This window comes from Microtus oregoni, unplaced genomic scaffold (assembly GCF_018167655.1).
Source record: "Microtus oregoni isolate MIOR12 unplaced genomic scaffold, Mior012 000050F_ref0000143, whole genome shotgun sequence".
Classification (NCBI taxonomy): domain Eukaryota; kingdom Metazoa; phylum Chordata; class Mammalia; order Rodentia; family Cricetidae; genus Microtus; species Microtus oregoni.
The window spans coordinates 13,690,712-13,709,489 of record NW_024543256.1 but is presented as its reverse complement, the minus strand read 5'-3'; the positions used below and the strand labels follow the sequence as shown (position 1 = coordinate 13,709,489).

Sequence of the window (18,778 nt, the reverse complement as noted above, 5' to 3'; positions counted from 1 at the left end):
TTTAACTCTAACTAGCACATCCCTAACTCTGGAGAAGGAAGGCCTTCTTGCTGGCAGAGTGCTGAGACAGTGCAGGGCATCACATGGCAAGAGACGGAGCACACATCTGTGTCTGCATATGTGTTCTATATGTTGTCAGTCTCTGTCAGTCTCTTTCCCTCGCCACTGTCCTCTTCTGTGTTTCTCCCTATGTTCTGATGACCCTCACTAGTAATCATTAGAGCTTTCCCCTAATGGCTTTATCTAACCCTAATCACCTCCCAAAGACCCTACCTCCAGACATACTTGAATTGAGTTTCCATATTTTGTATCTCACAAGGGGGATTAGATTTTTACATGTAAATTATTGGGGTGCATACTCAAACCATATCAACACCAGAGAGACAATAATATACCGATACACCTTGGATAAATGTTGGAAACACACTAAATAATAGAGATCAGTTATGAAAAGCCGGGCTTGTTATCCCAGCTGTTCAAAGTCTGAAGCAGAGAACTGCCGTTGATAGACATGCATACTCTAAATGGGTAAATGCACAGCATTTTAAAAAGAGGTTGTCACAAATGAGTGCATACACACTGTACAGAAGCCACAGTGTTGATTCTTATTTTTGCGTATCATGGTGTCTTAAACAGAGTCAAAAACAAGATAATGAATGTCCAAAAACTAAAATATTCTAATTTCAATATAGCCTTCTGCATGTTCTTTATGAAGTAGCCAACTCACAGTCAAACAGAGAGGAGTGCTGCAGGAAGCATTTTGAGTAGCAGAAGGATGGTTTGTGTAGCTGTGTCAGAAAACGTAAAAGGCTTAGAAGATAATTTAAAATATAAAGTAACAACAGATAATGTGGTAAAAAAAGAGAAAATGAAAAGAAAGCAATGTTGTTGAATTCCAAGCATATAAAACCTACAATTAATCTTTACCCAAGGAGCAGGTGTAGGTCTTGTATTAGGATCGATTCCTAGAGGGCAGAACCAGAGTTTCTGGAGAAATATAGAATAAATAACAGAAATCCATAGTTCTGTTTTTGTTGTGTGTTTTTTTCTGTGTAGCCCTGGTTGTTCTGGAACTCGCTCTGTAGACCAGGCTGGCCTTAAACTCAGAGATCCACCTGCCTCTGCCTCCCGAGTGCTGAGGTTAAATACATGGGTCACCACCACCTGGGATAATAATCCTATTTTGATTTCCACTTACATGAAAGTTTTGTTCCTCTGTTTCTACCACATTAAGTGCTCTCTGTCAAGGAGGTGCTAAGTCTGTACTCAAGTATGATGTGCACACATACATGTACACTCTTATCCCATAGATGGTAACACATCTTATAAAAGAATATTAAGATTGCTCCAAGCGGTCCTGGGGAGATAGCTCAGTTGATAAAGTGCTATTACTCAAGTGCAAAGCCCCAGGTTCCATCCACAGCACCCACATAACAAGCCAGATTCAGCAGTGCCTGCTTGTAATCCTGTCACTGGGGATACAGAGACAGAAGAGTCCCTAGGGACCTGCTCTCCCACTAACCTTGCCTGGAACCTTGCCTGGTCACAAGCCCGAGCCGCAGTGAAAACCCTGTCTCAGAAAACAAGGTAGATGAATCTTGCAGAACTGCACCTGATGCTGACCACTGGCCTTCACATGCAGTATGCATGTGCATCCACACACGCAGTATTACAGAAAGTCAAAGTACCATGCAAGCAGGATTTAAATGTGTAATGCTAGAAAAGAGAGAGTTGTTGTGGCCAAATGGATCACAATAAGAAATCACCCAGCAATTCAGTTTGTCTGGTGTTTATCAAGTAATGGAAGATAAAGCTAGGGCCAAATTATATACCCCAGCTCTGCCACTTAGCAGCTGCAGTCAATTACAACCTTTTCCTGACCGTCCCTTAAAGCAGTTAAGATAATATTCCTGCCTGCCTTCCAATTGAGAGAATCAGATAAGGCTTAACACACTACCTAGCATAGAGGTTCCTTGTGTTTTGGCATGGGAAGATTTGATTGTCCAGTTAAGACATTTAGACTTTTATGTTAGAGGCAGCAACACATAAAAAGTTTTTAAAAAGGAATTAAATATGTTGAAGCCTGACTTTAGGAGATTACCATAGTGAATGAGCTGGCCGGGGGGGGGGGGGGGGAGGTCATAGGAAGCCGCTGCAGCCATCCAGAAAGGTAATGGTACCCTAACCAGCATCTTGGGAGTGTAAGTCACCACATAAAACTGTAAAAATTGCCACCAGTTGGATGATGTTAACACCAGTAAGAAACAGGAGAGAAGAAACATGTTTGAAGGAGCATGTCAGGAGTCAGTTTTATACACACCGAGTTGGAGATACCATTGGTACCTCCAGGAAGAAAGGTGTGCTAAGCAGTTCTAAAGTCAGTATTGGGGTTAGGACTTAGGAGAATGAGGGGGGGGGGTTCTCGTAGGTTGGAGCCAACAGTCTGAGATTCCTAAGAGGAAAGATCATAGTCAAATCGGAAATTGTTATGAACAGAGCCCTTAGAGTTGGGCAAATGAAGATCAGACAAATAATACAACTTTATTTACTTTCACAAAACTTGTTTTTGTCTTTGTTCTTTTTTTTTTAAGACAGCTTCAGTGTGTAGCCTTCCCTGACAGGCCTGTAGCCCAGGCTGGCTTCAAAGTTCCATCAATCTTCCTGCGTCAGCTTCCTAAGGGCCGAGATTAGAGGCATGCACCACTGTGCCCAGCGTTTCTTTCTGCATAGTATTGTACAAACTGCTAAAAGGATATCACAGGAGCTGTTAGGATGGCAGGCCCGTTTGGATTCCGAGAAACTCATAGAGTGTTCTCAGAGGTTAAGATTGAGAGGTCTCACAGTTGCCCTCCGAAGCCACAGAGACATGGGTGGCCTTGAGGTCCTCTGAGGAGGCTAGTTACGTGCCTGATCCTTTCTCACCCAAAGTTCAACAGCTGGTTTTTTACCTTGGCATCTCTTGGTCACCTGGAGAGGGGGTGATTACAAGAAGGGAAATGGCTTTCCAATCCTTCTGCCTATTGAAGATCACTATGGATTTCTCTGGCACCAACTGTTTTGATAGATTCTTTACCCGTTAGTGTAGTTGTTTGTTTTTTACTCTTTACTCTTTAGGGGCCTGCCACTCAGCTCCCACATAAATCACACACGAGGGCTTATTCTTTCTATGCATGTCTGGTCTTAGCTTGGCTTATTTTTAGCCAGATTTCCTTAACTTAAATTATCCCATCTACCTATTGCCTCTGGACTTTTCCCTTTTCTTACTTCTGTAGATCTTTCTTTCACTCTGACTCTGTGGCTGGCTGTGTAGCTCGGGGACTAGCCTCTAGTGTCCTCGCTCCTTCCTCTCTTTTGCTACCGTTTCTCTCTTTTTCTCTTTCTGTTTATTCTCTCTTCCTGCCAGCCCCGCTTATCCTTTCTCCTGCCTTGCTATTGGCCACTCAGCTATTTATTAGACAAATCAAGTATTTTAGACAGGCAAGGTAACTCAGTTTCACAGTCTTAAACAAATGCAACGGAAAAGAATGAAACACATCTTTGCTTCATTAAACAAATGTTCCACAGCATAAACAAATGTAATACATCTTAAATTAATATTCCATAACACATTAGTGCTTGTAGTAGCCAGAAAGGGAAGGTGATTTGAGGCCATGGAATCTGGCTTTCCCTGAAGAACAAAGGGAGCTCCAGTTTGGGCCTGACCAAGTGAAGGTGTTGGTCATAATGGGGAAATAACTTGATCTGATTGGTTTACTTTCTTTGTTTCTAATCAGGGCCTTGTGTTTTAATTAACTTTTACAAGGGAATAGTGGGCAATAGACATAATCCACTTGGCTGGCAAGGAATTGTGTGGAGTACTATTGCAATATAAAAACATGCTAAGTCTTTGATACTGGAGGGTTTGTGATACTTTAAAATTAACGAGCTGGCTTTCTTTTCTGCATACACTGCTAGGCTTTTTTTTTCCATTTTAAAAGTGCACTTTTTCATTTTTATTTTTTTTTCTTTTTTTATTGAGAAAAGGAGAAAAAAAAAACAAGTTTCCACCTTCTCCCAGCCTCCCATTTCCCTCCCCCTCCTCCCACCTAGGCTTTTTTAAATGACCTTTTATTCCATCTGTGTTAAGAGATTCTGTGTGTGTGTGTGTGTGTGTGTGTGTGTGTGTGTGTGTTTAGTTTTTGTTTGTCTTCCTCTATTTGCTTTTAGGAAGCTTGACAGTTAGGGTGGTTTAAAATTCATTTTGAAAACATTCTACCAAGGTCAGTCCCCTCCTGTTTTCTTCTAACAGGGCTATTTTATGCTAACCCTTAAAACCTACCGACTTTATTTCTCTCCTAGCCCCAGCTGTCAATTCATCCAGTTGCACGAGTGAAGGGGTTGAGGCTTGGGGAGGGGGCTGAATTGTTGTACTACTTGATGTAACAAAATGTGTTAGATCGGGTAACTTTACAAGAAACAAAATGTTTGTATAGCTCACAAGACTAGAGATTCAAGGGCACGGTGTTGCTGCTTTCATCTTGGCTCTGGTAAAAGCCTTATGGTGGGTGGGATCACAGTATTAGGGTTGTGTGCAAGAGCAAGTCATTACATCTTTTACAGCATCTGATTTTCCTGAGAACTAACTCAGGGTCCCACGAGTGCTACCCAAATCCCTTCTGAGGATAACACAACGCTCTCCCCACCCCCAGCCTGTGACCTAACAATCTCCACAAGGGGCTTCCTAGTAAAAGTCCCACATCATCTGTTAACATTGACACGCTAGGGACAGCATCCAGTACACTCTCAGGAAGAAAGCATCTCTTGGCCGTGGCAATAATAGTCCTACCCTGAAAGAATATGTGCCTTGAGGAGGGGATTTGTAGAGTAAGAATATTCTTAACCTGTACTGTGACAGCTTACAATTTTGTTTCTTCTTTCTGCAGTAAATACAAATTGATCCTAAGTGAGGAGCCTGTGGAGAAACGAAGGAGGTTCCAAAATGATATGACACCATCTCCTATAGATTACTCCATGTCCAGTCCTTACAGGAGGGGAGAGGCCACTATTGCCGACCTAGGAGGAGAGGACAGCCTTGAGAAATCCAGTTCTGAGAGAAGCACACCACCATACCTCTTACCAGAATACCCAGAAGCAAACAAGAGCACAGGCCACAACAGGGAAGCTCCAGCACTTTGTCTAGGGTCCCAAGACCAAGACCAGGAGTCCCTGCTTCCTGAAGAATTAGAAGATCAGATGCCAAGATTGGTAGCAGAAGAATCTAACCAGAGTAGCGAGAATAGAGAAGTGAATAAAGGGCCTTTTGTAGCGGTGGTCAGAATTGCGAAGGGACTTGCAGATTCAGGAGCTCCCATCCAGCTAATGCCTTTCAACCGGGAGGAGTTTGTAGGCAGAAGAAAGGCAGCAGCGGAACCTTGGAACCTGAACCCTTATTCTCCTGTGGCCCCTGCCACAGCTACTGCAGGCAAAGGAAAAGGCTACCAGGAGAGTGGAAGTCGGAACATGCCAAAGATAAAGAACCAGAGAGAACTGGAAGAATTGAAGAGAACCACAGAAAAACTGGAGCGTGTTTTGGCTGAAAGGAATCTGTTCCAGCAAAAGGTTTGGGCAATGCCTTACCAGTAGGGATAAGAAGAGGTCATTGTAACCAAGGGACAGGGCAGTGCTTCTCAACCTTCCTAATGCTGCAACCTTTTAATATAGTTGATCATGTTGTGGGAACCCCTAACTATAAAATTGTTTTATTACTTCATAACTCTAATTTAGCTGTTGTTATGAATCATATTGTAAATACCATGTTTTCTGATAGTCTTAGGTGATCCCTATGAAAGGATCATTTGAAATCCCATTGGGTCATGACCCACAGGTTGAGAACCACTGGACTGGGGTACTGATATTTTGGTGGTTTCTTTCATATTCTGAAGCTTTTAAACAAAATATGCCGTTAAACTAGTCTGTGGTATTCTCAGATTGAGAGGACCCTAATGGGCTTTCCCTCTGTATTTTAGGTTTGACAAGAGATTTGCATAAGTATAATAAAGCATTATAAATAATAGAACCACAGGATAGATTTAGTAGAAATGGTTCGGGATACTCTAACTTTTGGTTGTATTGATCACTGACTTTGTCTTTCTTGGAATGCAGGTAGAGGAGCTGGAACAGGAGAAGAATCACTGGCATTCTGAATTTAAGAGAGCTCAACATGAATTGGTGACCTATAGTACCCAGGAGACTGAAGGCTTATACTGGAGCAAGAAGCACATGGGTTATCGCCAAGCTGAATTCCAGATTCTGAAAGCGGAGCTAGAAAGAACCAAAGAGGAGAAGCAAGAACTAAAAGAGAAACTGAAAGAGACAGAGACACACTTGGAAGTATTGCAGAAGGCCCAGGTCTCCTACCGGAATATAGAGGGAGATGACCTAGAAAGGTTAATTACTAGGGTTTAGTTATCACCTTGTGAGTACTAAGGGGAATTATCCACTAAGACCCCCAGTTTACTGGTCATAGGGGAGAAAGTCTTAATTCATTGACCACCACGGATTGAGTAATTATTCCTTAGAAAGCCGCAGCCAGTCTCCCCGTGTTTGATGGCATGGTTCCGTCTGCCTTCTTCCTACCTAATGGAGACCTAATTATTAAGACCTATAGGCCCATTGTGCAGGAACTTCGTATTATTCTGTTGGCTAATGACTTCCTGTCATCTCTTCTCCTACCCCCTCACTCCATTATACAGGGCTTTGGCAAAGCTTACGCGGCTACGTATCCACGTCAGCTATCTCCTTACTTCTGTCCTCCCTCACTTGGAGCTTCGTGAGATCGGGTATGACTCAGAACAAGTGGATGGGATCCTGTACACAGTGCTGGAGGCAAATCGCATACTGGATTGAGCACCAGACTATATATCCTCTCCTAGCTTTCTCTTTTCTTTACTGCCTGTGTACTATATGTCTCCCCCAGCTGCTGCTGCTTCTTCTTCCCTTCTCCCTTCATATCCCTCCCCCAGCCTCCTTCTTTCCCTTTCACCTTTATGCCTTATATTGAAAGTCTTTGAATAAGTCCTGGTTCTTAATCAGTGTACTTTGCATTCAGTGTGGGTGTGAAGAAAGAGGCCCATTAAATAGCCTTTTAAGAGTCCAGGAACAGAAAAGCAATAGTCACCAAGTTAGGTGACTGGAAAGCACTAATTTTCATGATCTAGATATGTGGCCTATTTCGTGTTCTGCTAATGGTTCGTCTTCATTTGGATTAAATCAGTCAGCAAATGTTGGGTCCAATTCACCTGGTGGGAAAAGTCATGCTGCCAGCCCTGCCAGGGTTCTAACAGTCTAGCCGGAAGCACAAGTCACAGCAAGTTAGCTAACTATAAAAGAAGGGTATGGTGTGCCTGAGTGGTATAGGCGTGACATGGAAGACAGAGGCGAGCAACTTAAAGGAAGGCAGTACACCATAAGTGGGACCTAATGAAGGTTAAGGAGTGAGCATAGCAACGCTCTTAATGACGGTTGTTGCTTAAGTGGTAGGATTATGGTTGATATTTTCCTTCTTCCTATCTTCTTGCCCTTTTCAAATTTTCTATTACATTCTCGTTGTTCTTCTTATGTTGCAAAATAAATTGTTTTGAAAGCTAACAAGTAGGCTTGAGTTTGGGTGTCAAATGAGACATTTATGAAAGTCTAAAGTCATTTTACATTTATACTTTCTGTTGAGTTTAACAGTACCTCTGGAGAGACAGCATAAACAAATGTGCAGAAATCCACAAGGTGAAAAATGTGTTTGGTAAGACTGATAGGTTTGCATAAAAGGAACCTACCAACCAACTCACCAGTTCCCCACGGTATTATTATTTTAATAATAGATATGTGAAAATAAATATACGAGGATCACAATTTATGTATCACTACATTGTTAAATTCCAGGTATCAAAAAATATTTTAGATTAGAAAGATTTAGTTGCTATCCCTTGTAGTGTAACTGCATAATTTCTAGGCTATTCAGAGTGATACTCATGAAAAGAAGGTATTTTATGAATCCATTGCTTTATTATATTTATGTAGTATATAGTCTGCAAGTACTCCTGAAAACACGCTGAACAGTGATGGTATATATAATATATATATATATTATATACACATATAAGTATACATACATATATGTATATATATACATACACACATACACCTATGTATGTGTGTATGTCTGCATTGAAAACTAGGATGCAGAGGATAGGAATAATAACAGGAAGGCAGAATCCACCAGCAGTAAAAGGATTCCCTAGTATAAACAAAACACTTGGGGTAGTCATTCTGTTTTCCTCAGTAGATTTATTTCAGAGGACTGTCCCAAGGATACCTTACCTCCTTTGAAGGGAGGCCCATCATAAATAAATGTTCCTGGGAGTCTGTGGAGAATATGATGAGGCCATAGCCAGGCTTCCCCATTAGAATGGTACCCAAACATACCCGTGCTCCTACCACTCTATCTCACCGCAGCTCTAGCAGGCTGTATTATTATCTTCTGTTTCCGACATTTGCATCAGTATATCTAAGACCTCGGTTGTCTCAATGGGCTTATTAACAAGAGAAGGATCACATGCAATTATTTTCTCAGTGATACTTGTTTGTCAGATGGGGACGGGGAAGGGTGGGGTTTAGCACAAATCCGAATACTATGAATGGGAGCCCAGGCAAGGAGGAATTTCAGTGAATGGAAAGTTCAGCCTGTGTAGCCGTTTGTTGGATGTGTGGGGGGAGGCAGATAATGGAACTCTAGAGGGGAAAAGATTGAAAACTTAACTCATCTTTACCGGTGCTTCCTGTCTGTACAAACTCCCCGGTTCGTGTCCTGTCTGCCCATGGCTTTGAACTCACAATTTTTCTTCCAGCGGCACCCACCTGTGTTAGTCTCTCTGCTCCAGTGGCAGAGCCTTTGCTTTCTTACCTGGTTACCTTGATACCATACAGACACTTATGGTAAAATTCAAACCTTTTACAAATGTCCTACAAGACCTCCTACCTGTATGTCAGCAGTCTTCCATGGTGTTTCCTTCTGGAAACATGGCACACTGTCAGCTAACCTCAGAGGCTACTCTGGTACTCTGCCCTCTGATACATTCTGTGACCTCACTGCAATAAAAGGATTCTCTAGTTCCAGACAATACACTTTGAAAGGTGACCCATCCTAGATAAACAGTCCTGTACACCTTGAATTCATGTTAAATATCACTGTGGAAAGACTGGAGTATTGCCCATCCTTACCAGAAGCCGTGATCTAGTATCAAAACAGGTACTAACAATGAAGAAAACAGAGGTGCCTCCTCCTGGCTTTCCTCTGAGGTTAACATAAATCTCCTTACAAATATTTCCCTTTACTTGTCAGTTAGCATGTAGGTGCTTATTATCTCACTTCTTGACAATTGAAATCGATTCTTAATTGGCCTCCTTCATCTCCTATTCCCATTCCTCGGTAGGCACTTCTTAATATCACTAAACAGCTCTTAACATCTTATCAGGTCATGTCTCTGAACAAAAACTGGCTATTACTCACTTTTGCCCACAAAATGTTATACAAATTCTTTAGCGTGGTTCTCAAGCCCTGTGTTGTCTGGGGTACCCTCTTCTGTACACCCATCTTCCAACAAGCCAAATACAAAGCTCTCTTCCATCCACGTTGAGCTGCTTTTCGATTTCTAAATGTACCTTCGGATTTTTGTCCTCTGCCTTTCCTAGTCCACTCCTGAAATGTTCTTAATCATCTTTCCTTTGGTTCTAATGCCAACTTATTTCTGAAGATTCCTCTAGCCCAGGAAGGCATGAAATTTTTCTTTGGACGTGTTAAGCCTTGTGCCACTTATAAGACTTGTGTCATAAACTTCCTATTAGAAAGCTCCAGATTGATATTCAACTGCCTACTTGACATTTACACTTACATAGCTCACAGACATTTCAAGAAAATCATGCTAAGAATAAACAGCGCCATACCCCAGGACTTCTCCCCCACAGTTCTTCATGTTAGGAAATGGCACCTCCTCCCACCCAGTTGCTTAAGCTAGAAACCTGGAAGTCATCCTTAATTCCTCTTCTCATTCCCTGCATCCAGTCTGTCAACATGTCTGTTGTTTCTATTGCCAGTGTATAATCTTTACTCTACTCGCTTTTACCACAACAGCCTTAGTCTAAACTCCCATCCTTCCTTCGCTTGGATCATAACAACTAACAAGAGACTGTGGGAACTCTCTTGTGCTCACAATTAATTGTTCTATCGTTAGAAAGAGTGTGTTTTTAAAAACGAAAATACAAATCAAATCATGTGACTCTGCTTAAGGCAATAAGTCACTTCTCATTCGCTTCCCATTTGATTTAGAGTAAAATCACCCCCCCCCCATTACAATGTCCTACAAGACCCCTGCTTACCTCTTACGTTGGTCTCAGTGATCTTCCATCACTTACCTCTTTACATCCCCCCTCCTCCCCGCTCCCCCCCACACTTGGCTTCCAGCTGAAACATACCAAGCTCTCGCTTAAGCTCAGAGCCCTCATCTAGATGATGCCTTCTCCTGAGATGTTCTCTCCCCATTTTGTCCAACTGCAATGCTGTGTTTCCAGTCTTGCCATGGTTCACTCTTCTTGCTTCTATCTTCTTCCTAGATATGCCTTGCATTTTTCTCTATTTCTACCATATTATCTTGCCACAGTTTCCTTGTTTGTTTCCAGCTCATAGCAAAGCTTATATACTTAGCCATTTTCATTCATTCAACAAACTTTGGAGTGCCTGCTATGTGCTGAGTGATACCCAGTGGTGAATCTAACACGCACTGTTTTTATATACCTGTTTCAGTAAGTTCTATAAGGCCATACTGGTTTGCTAACCACTGTATCCTACTCCTTATCCTAGTACCTGGGATATAGTAAAGAAGCAACGAATGGTTTAATGATAGAATTGTGTTTTCTTCATATCTCCACCTCTGATCTAAAACAATTTCCCATTCATTGAGGAGGGTATATAAATCAGTGTGAGTGAGGTAGATAACAATCCTGGGTGTTAAGCTCTTAAAATGAAAGGCTAACACAGTAGGTGCTTCAGGCTATAGGAGTGGGCTTGTTGTGAGCAGCCTGGTGTTTCTCTTTAGTGACTCTTCAGTATGAATAATTCAACTATGAAAAAGAAAAGGGAGATGGGCGGTCTTTACACAAACAATCTGAATAAATACTGAGAAGTACAAAATTTAACCAGGAGACTACCGTACAGACCAGATCTTGCGAGTAAGAACTAAACAGAAAAAATTCTAAGAATTACTCTTCAGTCTTTTCAAGTGATGGTGGTTCGTTTCAGCTGTTAAAAAAAAGAGAGAGAGTTATCCAAAAGCTAAGAATAGAGCAGGCTTCGAGGAAGCGAGTTCCACGTGTGTGTTATTGGATGAACAAAAGAGCACCTGTGATAACCAGACCAGTGAACCTGTGGCACCAGAGTTCAGGAAGGTCTGTTTGCCCTGCTTACACATTGTCTGACCTAACAATTTAGAGGAAGAGGCTGCATTCTTAGTTCCCAGGACAATCTCGAGGTAAAACATGTTTCAGAACCCTGTGCTGTGAACTAAAGCCCCTTCCTGTAGCACTACATTAGGAGTGAACTATAACACTCTTCTCGAGGATTCTCTGTGTAAGGTCAGGCAAAGGCAAGTACAAGTTCCCCTAAAGACTGGCACATTTCACGAGGACCACCCTACCTCATGATTTATATCGGGAACCATGAGTTCTGATTCAGAAGTCAGCGCGAGCTGGAGAGATCTCTCGGTGATTAAGAGAGCTTGCTGCTCTTGCAGAGGTTCAGTTCCCAGCACCCGTACTGGGGAGCTCCCAACTGCCTCCAGCTTTTGCCCCAGGAGGTCTGAACCCTAGTCTGGCTCTGCAGACAGCTGCATGCACATAACTGATAACAAAGTGGATCTTTAAAAAAAAAGTCGGGGTGAGTTGTTCGTCAGCCCAGCACTCAAGAGGCTGAGGCACAAAGATCCATAGTCAAGGCCAGTGTTGACTGCACAGTGAGATCGGGTCTCACAAATAAAGGCACATGTTTGGATAATAAACTAAATAGTTGTAAGAACTGACCTCATAGCCCTGGGTATACAAAAAGTAGTTCATAGATGAGACATGAGTAGCAATTTAATTTTATTCATTGGCCCTGAATATTGAGGTGGGGCTTTGTGCACGCTAAATATACAAGTTACTGGTGAACTATAAACCCCACCCAGTTTTGTGATGGAAAAAAATCTAAAGACAAAAGTTTTGTAACTCAGCATTTTGGTGTGAATCGCCATAAACCCCCAGCCCTCTTTTCGATAATGTTGTACAAATGCTTTCATTGCTTTCTGCATGCAAAACACATTCTTCACATCTGCCCATTGTTTTCTGAAAGCCATAGATGATAACTTAAGAGAAGAATAAGAAAAGGTGCCCAACTCCCCACATCTACTCATCCAGATGAGCCCTGAAAGTCTAAAGAATTGGAAGGTGCAGAATGAGGAGAGCATGTCCCAGTTATTTGGGAGTAGTATAAATAATCACATTATGGTAGCAGGGATACGGGAAGATGGAAGGTAGCACAAGGGTTAAAGTGAACATCCAGCTTGAAGTACTTTGTATCCCAAAGAACTTTGGGAGGTTCTGAATTAGAAAGTGGCTGTTGAAATCTCCTAAGCAATCTGTAAGTTCAGGAAATTAGCCCCAGTCTGTTGTGCATGAGGACTGGGGTCTCCTCTAGCAGTGGGATACAGTGAGTGCTTAGTTTTCTTCCACTCCACCACTACATATCTCTCTCTCTCTCTCTCTCTCCCCCTCCCTCCCTCCCTCCCCCTCCCTTCCTCCCTCCCTCCCCCCCCTCTCTCTCTCTCCCTCCCTCCCCCCCTCCCTCCCTCCCTCCCCCCCCTCTCTCTCTCTGAGAGAGAGAGAGAGAAAGTGTATCTTTGGAGCCTGTCCTGAAACTTGCTCTGCAGACCAGGCTGGCCTCGAACTCACAGAGATATGACTGCCTCTGTCTCCCGAGTGCTGGGATTAAAGGCGTGCGCATCACTGCCAGGCCCACCCCAGATTCTTACAAGTAAAGTAAAATCTATTACTATAGATTTCTTTTCCAGATTGTTCTGTTGATAGAACCTTACAAATAGAAACTTACCCAAGATCTTCAGGCAAATTAAACTTTGGGAAAGAATCTTGAAAAGTTTTGACCTTGAAAAGACAACTTGTTGAAATTAAATTCATATCCATGGTAGAAAATGCACTTGGGTGACCCAGTGACATAGCTTAGTGGGTAAAGGCACCTGCTGCTAATCCTAATAACTTGTGAAATTCCCAGAACCCAAATGGCAGGCATGGGGGTGGGGGGATAAATTGCCATAATACATTTTTTTTAAAGAAAATGCACTTTGGTTAATGCCTGGCGTGCAGCAAAGGCCTTCACTGATTCCCAGCACCATATGAAACAGGCTTGGTAGCGGTGGCCATTCTTTGACCTGAATGCTTGGGGAGTAGAGGCAGAAAGATCAGAAGTTCAATCAACGCTATCTTCAGCTGCATAAGGAGACAGGGAGTTGAAGTCAGCGTGGACAAGAAACTATAACGTGTGTGTGTGTGTGTGTGTGTGTGTGTGTCTCCCCCTAGGAACACCAATACAGATACAGCTTTTAGGTCCCCATTTCTGTTTAGATATCAGTTAACCATTTTGAATTTACTGTATGCCAAGACTGTGCTAAAGTGTGGGGTTGTTCTATTTTACAGACAAGAAAACCAATGTAGAGGATTGACATGTTTTTCTCAAAATGTTAAGAAAAAAAAATCTAACTCGAGGTTTGCCTGACTCCAGAAGCCTAGCTATTTTACAGTTGCTCCACATAACCAGTCTAGTCTTTCTCCCTTCAGTAAGAAAGGCTAAAGGCAGCCCACACTGATAGGAGTGGTCCCAAATCACACACAATGTTTAACTGCCCTCATGATCGGAAATCGCTCGCTTGTGTAATGAATATCTCTCCTAACAACCTGGAAATTCATTTCCTCTTGACTGGGTTTTTCACTCAGACTGTTCCTTGGCAGCTTTCCTGATATCAAAACAGTCATTGGGATCCTATTCCTACACTCCGGGAGGTCTTGGACTTGTTGGCCTCTGCCTGGAGTGTGCTCTCTGGCTTCTTTGAACCCCCCTTCCCAGACTGTGCTGAGTTGGGCATGTCTCGGGAGTGAAAAAGTGACACTTGAGAACATACTGGTTTATTATTACACAAAGAAGAGTAAAATTAACCACGTGCGATGTCCTGGAATGCCAACGGCAGGAGAGCACCCTCTTGCTTACCCTGTCTGCCTTTTTCTTATTTCTCTGCTATTCTCACCTCTGAAGCTGCTGGTTCATCTATTTCAAGGATGTGTGCATTGTTCAAAAAAAAAAAAGGCTCCTGCTCCCCAGTGTTTCCCCGTTACTGTTGGAGTTCTGTTTTGTTTTTAAGTGAACTCTCCTGGCTCCTTTCAGGACCAAACCGAAAAACGAGTGCAGTGTCTGTTGTCAATGGCTGATCTGTGGCTGAATGTGTTTCTCTTCCCAGAAAAGGTACTTGATCTTTAAACCAAGCTCTTCGGTGCCTTTAAATGAGGGGACTGGGGTGTTCACAGTGTCATCAGCTAGTCTTTTGTGGGAGCTGCTACTCCATCTTCTTTCATCCCATTCCCCCAAGCAAACTCAGGCAAAGTTACAAGGAGCCTTTTCTCTCTGTACTGCTGCCCTTTGTCTCCAGCGGCTCTTGCTGGAGTGTTTTAGGCATCTCAGAGTGGTAAGTGCGAATAAATGGTGTGCTTGCCACGCCACTCATTTGCCATGTAATGTGACATCTTGCTACCTCTGTGCTCTTTTTTTAAAAATTTATGTTTTTATTGAAAATTTCCACTCCTCCCCATCTCCCACTTTCCTCCTCCCCCCCCACACACTCTTTTTTTAATTTAATTTATTTATTTATTAAAGATTTCTGTCTCTTCCCCGCCACCGCCTCCCAATTCCCTCCCCCTCCCCCAATTAAGTCCCCCCCCCTCAGCCCGAAAAGCAGTCAGGGTTCCCTGTCCTGAGGAAAGTCCAAGGAACCCCCACCTCCATCCAGGTCTAGTAAGTATACAAATGCTCTTAGTGTTCTCTCTCTGCAAGATCATGAGTGTGTGTGGACTTCTTCAAAGCCCTCCTGGGTGGCTTGTGAAGTGACAAGAGGGTCATTGTGAAGAAACGGGACTTCAGGGGTAACAAAAAAAAAGCAGCAACTCTCTCCTCAAAAGGACGGGAGAATGTGCCTTTGTACCATATTTCCTGCTTTGTCAAAGCCCTGCTTGTCATCTAGGGCATTGACTCTTGCAACAGAAAATGGTGAGAGAGAGTCTGGGTTCCCAGAAGTGTGGTCAGCTGTGGGAGGAAGCGGGCGTGGTCAGATCAGGGTCTCCCTAGCAGTGTACCTGATAGCCACCTGCTAATCCTTTATCAGCGATCACACCACAACTAAATGAACTACCACTCAGGGCAGAAGAGAGAGATAACCCGCTGGACTTCCTGTTTGAAGTTCCTTTCCTTCTTGAGATAACACTAGGTCTCCTCAAAGCCAGGGAGCCGCTTGGAGGGACCAGGCTCGGCGAGGGCCAGGCTTCAGCCAGCTGAGGAGAAAGATACACACTTTACAGTCTGGCCTCTATGGTCAGGGCAGGCATCCATTACAGGCATAAAAAGATCCTCAGCTCATCCGGAGAGAGGAAGCAATTGGTCCTGCAAAGCCTCATTTACCCCTCCTATGTAAGACCCATACCACTCCTCCAACACTGCGTTTATACCCTATAGACAAGAGGGCCCAGGATACCTGGATTTACTCTGCTGCTGTCCCAGAAATCTCCGAAGAACTACCTAAAGGAAGGAGAGAGTGGAGGGCAGGTGGAGCCCCGTGAGCCCCAGGGTCACTCCTTCTCTTGGAGCCCTGCAGAGGGTCTGGTGAGAACAACTCTGGAGGTTAATGGCTTACCAATGCAGCGAAGCCCTATTTCCTCCTCAGCATGGCTCTTCATTCTCTTTCCCAAGCTCCCGTAGAACTTTCAGCTGGAAGAAAAAGGCTTGGTTATTCAATCATCCTTCAACCTTCCCAGGCTCAAATAGTGTTGGATCCTTATTTCTAATGGCTTGGGATTGAAGAGGATTTACATAAATATTTGTTCCTGACACCTGTGATCTTAGGCACCCCCCCCATCTCGTCGGGGACAGTCTGTTCTGCTTTGTACTAAAGTTATGTGTGCATGACTTCTCTTCCCACCTAAGCTGCCTGTCGACTTCCTCCACCGTTCATTCCTGTCGCCCTCAGAGCCCTGACTTGGCACATTTTACACGGAATACAAGTTCAGGCAGTGTGGCCTGGCTGACTGGCTGGCTCAGAGGCTGGACAGTTTTGAATGAGTCTTTGACTGGATTAAGGGCTTAGAATGGGACTTGCCTTTCCACTAAGAAGGCAGTTTCGGTCTCCCCACCTCCATTAATGATCACACAAGAATGGGTTACTAGGGCCCAAAGAGGGGAAAACATGAGTCATTCTAGTATCAGAGGAAAGAAAGAGGCCAAAAACATCTCTCTTTGTACAAGGTCCAGAGCCATGAGGCGGGGGCATTAACACAATGGCCTTTACTATGCCCTCAGCCTATGGTTAATCTAAATTACTTTATGATGGATGGCAGGGCAATGAAGGAGCTGGAAACTGTTCAGTTTGGACCAGGACTCAGGACATTTCTAGGAAGCCATTCAGAGCAAGACTTTCCTTGCTCAACCAACCAAAGGGACCCATGGCTTTTTCCCAGGTGGGCTGTGATTTTCCTAGCCGAGGATGAACTTTTAATTCCTCCCATTTAAACTTTCTTGATTTAAAAAGGCTGTAGGGCTGGGCAGTGGTGGTGCACCCCATTAATCCCAGCACTCAGGAGGCAGAGACAGGTGGATCTCTGTGAATTCGAGGCCAGCCTGGTCTACAGAGCAAGTTCCAGGACAAGCAAAGCTATGGAGAAACACTGTCTTGGAAAGAAAGAGCAAAAGAAAGGAAAGAAGAAAGAAAGAAAAGGAAGGAAGGGAGGGAGGGAGGAAGGGAGGGAGGGAGGGAGGGAGGAAGGAAGGAAGGAAGGAAGGAAAAGAAAAAAGAAGAAAAGAAAGCCTATGGGAGACACCAGGACATCCTAAACAAAGGGCAAGTAGTTGGCTCACTTCCCTCATGAACTCTTGTAGGCCATGGCAACCAGAGAGCAGGAGTCTTCAAATGTGAAGAACAATACCCTCACATAGCTTCTTGGATTAGAATCACAGATCCATGTTACCATGGGAATAGTTGCCAAGCTTCTATCCAGATTCTGACCCTGGAAACTCAGAGGCTTTATTCACCTCCTTGGTCCTCCATTTCATCTCCTGTGAAAAACCTACTGCCCTGAGGTGTTTGAGAGGATGAAAATGCCTTGATTGTCACATGGTGGGTAATCAGAGCCAGCCATACTCAGGAGCCATCAAGGGAGAGTCGTCAAAGCTAACCCATCTTTCAGCCTCCATTTGTCCCAAGTCAAGCACAGGGAATTCTGGTACCAGACAAGAGATGACTTCTTACCATGCAGCGGGTCCTCCTTTACCCTGACCTTCCTTCTAAATGGACTTGGATGCTGTCTTCAATCCTGTGCACCAAAGAGGGTCCACTTCAGTCGTGCAAGGCTGGCATTTGTAATAACCAGCTGCTATATGCGGATGCCCACTACTAAGTTCAAGGACTGGCAAAGCCATACTCATAGGGCCCCACTACTTTTAGTGTTGTATCCCTTCTTCATGGGCTTTGTTGTTGCCTTATAAAGTCAAATCATTGGAATCCCTAACTTCCCCAGAGTTAGAGGATTTAGAACTGAGATACTGGATCTTAGATGACAACCTGGCACCCCCTGCTGAGACAGCTAGCATGGTAGGAGCAGCAAGCAGTAATGCTTTATGAATTCCCACTTCCCAAGATCACCTTCCTGGGTGAACAGGGGAGCCTGCAAGTCTCATTGCTCCTTTGCAGGCCCTAAGTAAATTTCTTTAAACTACATGGGAATTTCTGGAAGGCTGTTCTTATTGGCTGTGAAAATTGTTGGATCAGCAGGGTCCTATTTTCAGAGTCAAGAGACTAGGCCACTAACTCCAGCTATGTAGCCCTGGGGAAACCTTTACTTGTTTGGGTCTTCATTTTCCTATATGGCAAATGGAGGTAATCAGGTCAGGTTCAGCTTCCTCATGTTCGTCGGTTGGAGAATGAGAGGAAATAGGCACATGACCATTTAATAACCAACTCCAATTAAGTTTTTCTGAGAAAGAACAAGGCCTGGGCAAGATGAAGACTTCATTTCTTTTTTGGGAGTCTTGTCATCTAGTCTGGTTGTATTCTCAAAATCTAGAATTTTCTGTGCACCCTTGTGCACAGAGAAACAGCCCCCCACCTGCCCCTCCTAACCCAATTCCTTTCCACCACATGCGCCCTGTCTTAACCCTTTTTAGTCAATAAAACAATTGCTCAATCAACAAGCATTTATTGATCATCTTGTGTGTGCCCAGCACTGTGACACTCTTGGGTATACATACAGACAGGTCGAAGATATAACAACGGCCCTCGAGTACTTACAGTGAACTTTTGATATCACACAGACAGACAGACAGACAGACACACACACACACACACACACACACGTGCACATTCGAGGACTATCTAGTTATCAATCAAAATTATGA

At 43.6% G+C, this 18,778-nt stretch overlaps 1 protein-coding gene across 1 annotated transcript in view; it reads left to right on the top strand.

Annotated features, from left to right (window-relative positions):
- Positions 1–7,209, top strand: part of LOC121437117 (MORC family CW-type zinc finger protein 4-like) — a 56,630-nt gene extending 49,421 nt beyond the window's left edge. Inside the window, exons 11-13 of the mRNA XM_041636953.1 lie at positions 4,923–5,598; positions 6,142–6,425; positions 6,732–7,209. Of these exons, the coding sequence (XP_041492887.1) occupies positions 4,923–5,598; positions 6,142–6,425; positions 6,732–6,885 (1,114 nt within the window). The 3' untranslated portion in view covers positions 6,886–7,209. The remainder of the gene's footprint in view (positions 1–4,922; positions 5,599–6,141; positions 6,426–6,731) is intronic.
- The last annotated feature ends 11,569 nt before the right edge of the window (positions 7,210–18,778 follow it).